The sequence below is a fragment of the Chaetura pelagica genome, unplaced genomic scaffold, assembly GCF_000747805.2.
Source record: "Chaetura pelagica isolate M959 unplaced genomic scaffold, ChaPel_1.0 scaffold275, whole genome shotgun sequence".
NCBI lineage: Eukaryota > Metazoa > Chordata > Aves > Apodiformes > Apodidae > Chaetura > Chaetura pelagica.
Window position 1 is genome coordinate 89,651 of NW_009953486.1, and position 2,782 is coordinate 92,432.

Consider the following 2,782-nt stretch of genomic DNA (forward strand, 5'->3'; position numbering starts at 1 on the left):
AGCATCCCACCCCCAGCCCCTGCCTCACCCAGCCCCCCCTGCCCTGCCCGCAGGACCCTGCTGCCTCCAGCTGCACAATCCACGACTTCCCAGCTGATCTCTAGTCCAGCATCCCACCCCCAGCCCCTGCCTCACCCAGCCCCCCCTGCCCTGCCCGCAGGACCCTGCTGCCTCCAGCTGCACAATCCACGACTTCCCAGCTGATCTCTAGTCCAGCATCCCACCCCCAGCCCCTGCCTCACCCAGCCCCCCCTGCCCTGCCCGCAGGACCCTGCTGCCTCCAGCTGCACAATCCACGACTTCCCAGCTGATCTCTAGTCCAGCATCCCACCCCCAGCCCCTGCCTCACCCAGCCCACCCTGCAACTCCTTCCAAGCCCCAAGGAGAGAGTGAAAACGGTCGTTTCTCTTGGTTTAAACTCCTGCTCATGAGCACAACATTTCTGATAATCATCATCATAATCATAATAATCAAGTACTAAAACCAGTATTTACAACAAGCTCCAGGTCAGAATTACACACCAAGCAAACACTCAGCACCACAGAGAGTAGGACGGGGTTAAGATCTTGCAGGTACCTTCTCAGATCCCACCGACGTGGGACACAGACATTTGACAGTTTCAACCATTTCTTACACACAAACATTTCATTTAAATTACTTTAAATTTTTTTTTTTTTTTTGTTCTTTTTAAACTTTTTTAAATTCCTTGTCACTAGATGGATGAGGTGATGCTGGCGGGGATGCCACGCTCTGCACAATGCTTACCTAAGACAGCTGCTACTATAAACTGATCATTAGCTACTGTTAAGAAATTCAACCCTCAGTTTCCTTCCTCTTTTGCCCTAAATCTTTATTTTTTTTCTTTGTCACTGGGCAGCACTGGGGCTTTCTAGCAGTTCTGTCCTCCCTCTGGCCTGAGATGAGGGTTTGGGAGCACAGTAGCCCTTCCTCTTAGGAGCAGAGTGTCCCCTAACATCAGACCGTGGTGATCAAGGGAACCCTCCTGAATCCAGCTGGGAATTCTGGGGACATGAGCAAAGAGCCCCAGGATTTGACCTCCAGCAGCTGCTGCTCTTTGGCTTTCTGTGGAGTTTCTGCTACCACCAGCTGCTCACCCAGCCCCTAATCAGTCCTTACCTAATGAAGGCCCAAAAAACTTCAGTTTCAGACAAGACTCAGTGATGTTTTCTTTTCAGAAGGGAGGAGAGGCAAGGGGGTGGTTACTCCCCGTGAAAAACCCTCATCTGCTCTTGCTCCTCATTGCTGGCAATGCTGGGCAGAGCCCTGGGCTGGGCTGTCCCTGCATCCCACTGCCACCTGTCTGTGCCCACCTCTGCCCCCCCCGGTGCTTTGCTTCTTCCCCAAGGATCCTGCAAAGCCCCCGGCAGGAATCCTTCCTCCCACCCACTCCTGGGAGGCACAGCCTGAGGAGGACACCAGTTACTGCCAATTAAGGTTCTTGGTGCCTTGGATGCCCCATTGGCTGGTTCTGGGGTCTGAGAGGGCAGTGGGGCCAGAGGGGCTGTGGTGAGGTGGGAGGAAGAGATGCCCTGGGGTAAACACCCCCTGCTGCATCCCCAAAACAAAATACCAACCCCATCAGCCCGGGGAGGGGAATTCTCATTGCCTTCTGTCTTGAAGGAAGCAGGTCCCAGTGTCCCCTCTGCAGGGCTGAGTCCCACTGCTGAGGGTGGTCATGCCTGCTCTTCAGATGCAACAACTCCTCTTAGTTTTGCAAGGCAAAGGCAAGGGGAGCAGGTTGGGGCTGTCAGCAGGAGGGTGGCCCCTCGCAGGGCACCGTGGCTGCTGGGACCTCAGCTGCCTCCATCAGCTCTGGAGGGCTGGGAAGTCCATGGGCTTTGGCAGCCACCTGGTTGGATCAGCCATGGCCACCAGGCTCACGTGTGCTCTGCTCATCTCTACCTCCATCAAGGGCCAATTCTTTCTTTAAAATGGTCCTTGAAAAGCTGAAGAGACAAGGAACAAGCATGGGGACCTCTCTGCACCCTTCCTACAGAACTGCTTCCCTCTTAGCTCCCTCTCACCCAAAGTCTGGAGATATGAGGGGTCTGGCCTATGGGCCAGAGCTCTGGGCTCATCTGGTGGTCTCTGGTCTCGGTGTCTGCCCTGAGGTGGCACAGCAGAGCCACATCCATCTTTGGAAAGAGGGAAGGATGATGATTCTGTTCACAAAAAGGCTATTTCACCACCACGTGTTCCTACTCCACACCCAGACACCATCACTGACTTCCATCATTCTGAAACTGAGTTTTGGCTCAGAGCAGCCACAGGAGCAGAGGAGCAAAAGCCCTGGATAAGAACCCCACATCCTTGTGACCCTGCTGGTTGAATTTATTAATATCTTATTTAATTAATTTTTTTTTACATCTGTTTAAGAAATATTTTTGTTTAAAAAAGGACAAGACCCTCCAAAGAAGCTGTTTGAACGACTGACTGATTCTCTATTTCATGTGAACTAGTTGCTATTCTGCTTTGGGGTCCCTACGACCTGTGAATCCCCACAAGTACTGACGATTAAGGATGCAGAAGCGTGTGTAGCTGGGGACAAACACCAGGGGGGGATGGAGAACCGAACGCTGCAGCGAGACAAAGAAAAGAAAACGTGTTGGTTGGCTGATGGATTGGTTTGTTAACAGGAATCAGGTGCTAGCTGTGTAGAAAAGCCCTTTATCCAGAGATCTCCTCCCGCTGTTCCTTGTTCCTGCGAACTTCAGCTGCGTGCAGCTCCTGCAAGGACGGGAGAGGGGACACGGGGCTGCCA

At 52.9% G+C, this 2,782-nt stretch overlaps 1 protein-coding gene across 2 annotated transcripts in view; it reads right to left on the reverse strand.

The window, feature by feature from the left end:
• Positions 1-2,390: 2,390 nt before the first annotated feature.
• Positions 2,391-2,782, reverse strand: part of STMN3 (stathmin-like 3) — a 10,126-nt gene continuing 9,734 nt past the window's right edge. The window contains exon 5 of one of the 2 annotated variants that reach the window (XM_009998584.1): positions 2,391-2,748. In XM_009998584.1, the coding sequence (XP_009996886.1) occupies positions 2,689-2,748 (60 nt within the window). In that variant the 3' untranslated portion in view covers positions 2,391-2,688. The remainder of the gene's footprint in view (positions 2,749-2,782) is intronic. The other variant, XM_009998583.1, reaches the window with a different exon arrangement.